This window comes from Vitis vinifera, chromosome 2 (genome assembly GCF_030704535.1).
Source record: "Vitis vinifera cultivar Pinot Noir 40024 chromosome 2, ASM3070453v1".
Classification (NCBI taxonomy): Eukaryota; Viridiplantae; Streptophyta; class Magnoliopsida; order Vitales; family Vitaceae; genus Vitis; species Vitis vinifera.
In genome coordinates, this window is record NC_081806.1 from 1,305,494 (window position 1) to 1,308,118 (window position 2,625).

At 39.0% G+C, this 2,625-nt stretch overlaps 1 protein-coding gene across 1 annotated transcript; it reads left to right on the plus strand.

Moving 5' to 3' along the window:
• Nucleotides 1–1,807, plus strand: LOC100241034 (probable protein phosphatase 2C 8). Its single transcript, XM_019226632.2, has 3 exons — nt 1–786; nt 1,093–1,198; nt 1,294–1,807. Exons 1-3 carry the CDS (start codon nt 130–132, stop codon nt 1,629–1,631), a joined length of 1,101 nt encoding a protein of 366 aa, XP_019082177.1. The 5' UTR covers nt 1–129; the 3' UTR covers nt 1,632–1,807.
• The last annotated feature ends 818 nt before the right edge of the window (nt 1,808–2,625 follow it).

Sequence of the window (2,625 nt, forward strand, 5' to 3'; positions counted from 1 at the left end):
ATGGTGGCCATCCAATGCTCATATCGCTCTCTATTTATACCATCTCGGTGGAAGATGGTTTCCATGCTAAGGTTGTTGTTCGAGTAGTTACCGAGAAAGTGAAGGAAATTGGTATGTTTGATAGAGACGATGCAGAAGAGTCACACAAATATGAATAAAGTGACCTACTCCGACTCCTCAAACGGTGCTGAAGGACGGTCTAAAATAGATAGCGGTGCCGTGAAGCTCAATTCAGAGCTTTCGCCGTCGGATTCTTTTTCCATGGAGTTCTCGAAACAGGCGGACGGATTAGTGTTCCACGGAAGTAACAGCAAGGGGGGAGATGAGGCGGACAAGCGGAGCTCGACATGCATACCTCATGGGTCGGTGTCGGTAATCGGGCGTAGGAGAGCGATGGAAGACACCCTGACTGTGGCACCGGGAGAGCTCGAGTTGTACGATTTCTACGCCGTGTACGACGGCCACGGCGGGGATCAGGTGGCGCACGCGTGCCGTAACCGGCTGCACAAGTTAGTTGCCAAGGAGGTCGAGCACAGGAGAGATGGCGAGGGAGGAATCCATTGGGAGAACGTGATGGCGGCGAGCTTTTCGAAGATGGATGAAGAAATTAACGTCGAAGCCAGCGAGATGGCTGACAGGTCGGCATCTTCATTGCTGAGGTCGATGGGGTCGACGGCCGTGGTGGTGGTGGTCGGCGCAGAGAAGCTTGTGATAGCCAATTGTGGCGATTCGAGAGCTGTCCTATGCTGCAACGGCGTTGCCGTGCCATTATCTCGTGATCATAAGGTGATGTGTCTCTTACTCATTCACTTCATTACTTTTTGCACTCCATGGAGCTCACCAAAAGTTGAAAAACACAAGATATCCATTTTCCTTTCTAATTTCTCCCTAGCCAAACACACTTGAGAAGGGCAACGTAAAAGAGAATATTGAAGACCCACAGGTTGATGAGTTCATTTTATGCCAAACAATACTATGAAATGGAATATGAAACTGTCATGGTAAATGAAGTACACTATTTACATTTATTTATTTATTTATTTTTTGCAAAGGGACCTTGATCTCATGAATTTTTTCAACTTCTTTGAACAGCCTGATAGACCTGATGAAAGGGAAAGGGTGGAAGCTGCCGGAGGAAACGTCATAAATTGGGATGGTTTTCGCGTCCTAGGAGTGCTTTCTATCTCACGATCAATAGGTATTTTTAGAGTGTAATTGAATATTCTCTGTTTTTCACTCCATTAATTTTCAATACGTGTTCTGATCAAAGACATATTTTAATATATCGTGTAGGAGATTACTTTCTCAGGCCATATGTGATCTCCGAACCAGAAGTGACAGTTTGGGAACGAAAAGAGTCGGACGAGTTCCTTGTAATAGCAACTGATGGGCTATGGGATGTGGTTACTAACGAGCTTGCCTGCAAGTTGGTGAAGAGGTACCTCAGTGGCAAAATTCGGAGGAGATTCTCAGAGGGAACAAATGCGAGTTGTGCTATGGAGGCAGCTTCCATACTAACTGAACTGGCTATGGCTCGAGGAAGCAAAGACAATATCAGCGTGATAGTAGTCCAGCTGAAGAAACATCACTGCCATGGCAGTCTCAAGAAACCCAATAGGTCAAGCCCTTAGATCATTTTCTTATTTCATCATCAAGAAAACCAGTGCTCCAAGCTCCCAGCCCTTAGATCTTTTTCTTATTCCATGCCTCATGGGCGGCAATACACACCCCTTTTTGTAGACCTCTAGGTCAAAACCATGTTGTCTTCCTATCCTACTAGTAATCTAAGGGGATAAGTTTTGCACTACTCATGGAAGAGTTGTCCCTTTGATGTCTAACATAATGCATGAAAGGACGTTTAGTTGGAAATTCATTGGCAAAGACTTCTCCAAACTAATCTTTGCCCAAGTAAGGTTCCATTAAATGTTGATAGTAAATGAGAAGATTAAGATTAGAGAGAAAAATGATCAACTTATATCTTCAATATCTATCTCATCGATCTCTAATCTTTTATTGCTTCTCTAAAACTTTCTAAGAGATAATATTTTTAAATAAACAAATATAAATCAAATTTTTATTTATCTTAATCTTCTTCTCAAAATCTTACATCTTCTAGTAAATTAATAAATCATTTGTTTTATTTTAGCCATTATTTATATATTTTTTAAGGATTTAAGTCATTATCTATTTTTCAAAATAATTAATATCTTCTATTAATCAAATAAAGTCTAAATGATGCAAATCATACTAGTAAAAAAAAAAATTATAAATCGTACTCAAGCATAACGATTTATTTCAAAAATAACAAAATGTTTAACAGGCAATGCATTTTAAATTAAAAAAATAACATTTACAATTAATAAGGTAATTTAAAAATGCATCTATCATCATTAATATATCAAATATGCGGATTTCTAAATTACCAGAATCATTATCCTAAGATTATATTTAATGCACTATATTAATTATGATGCGGATTTCTTAAAGTACTATAATTTCTATTCCAACTATTCCCCGACATAAACAAGACTCATAATTACAAAATAATTGACTTAAGTAGGATTTCTTCTTTAGGTGGACTAGACTTATATGATATTAATAATCACAGATAATCACATTTAAGGA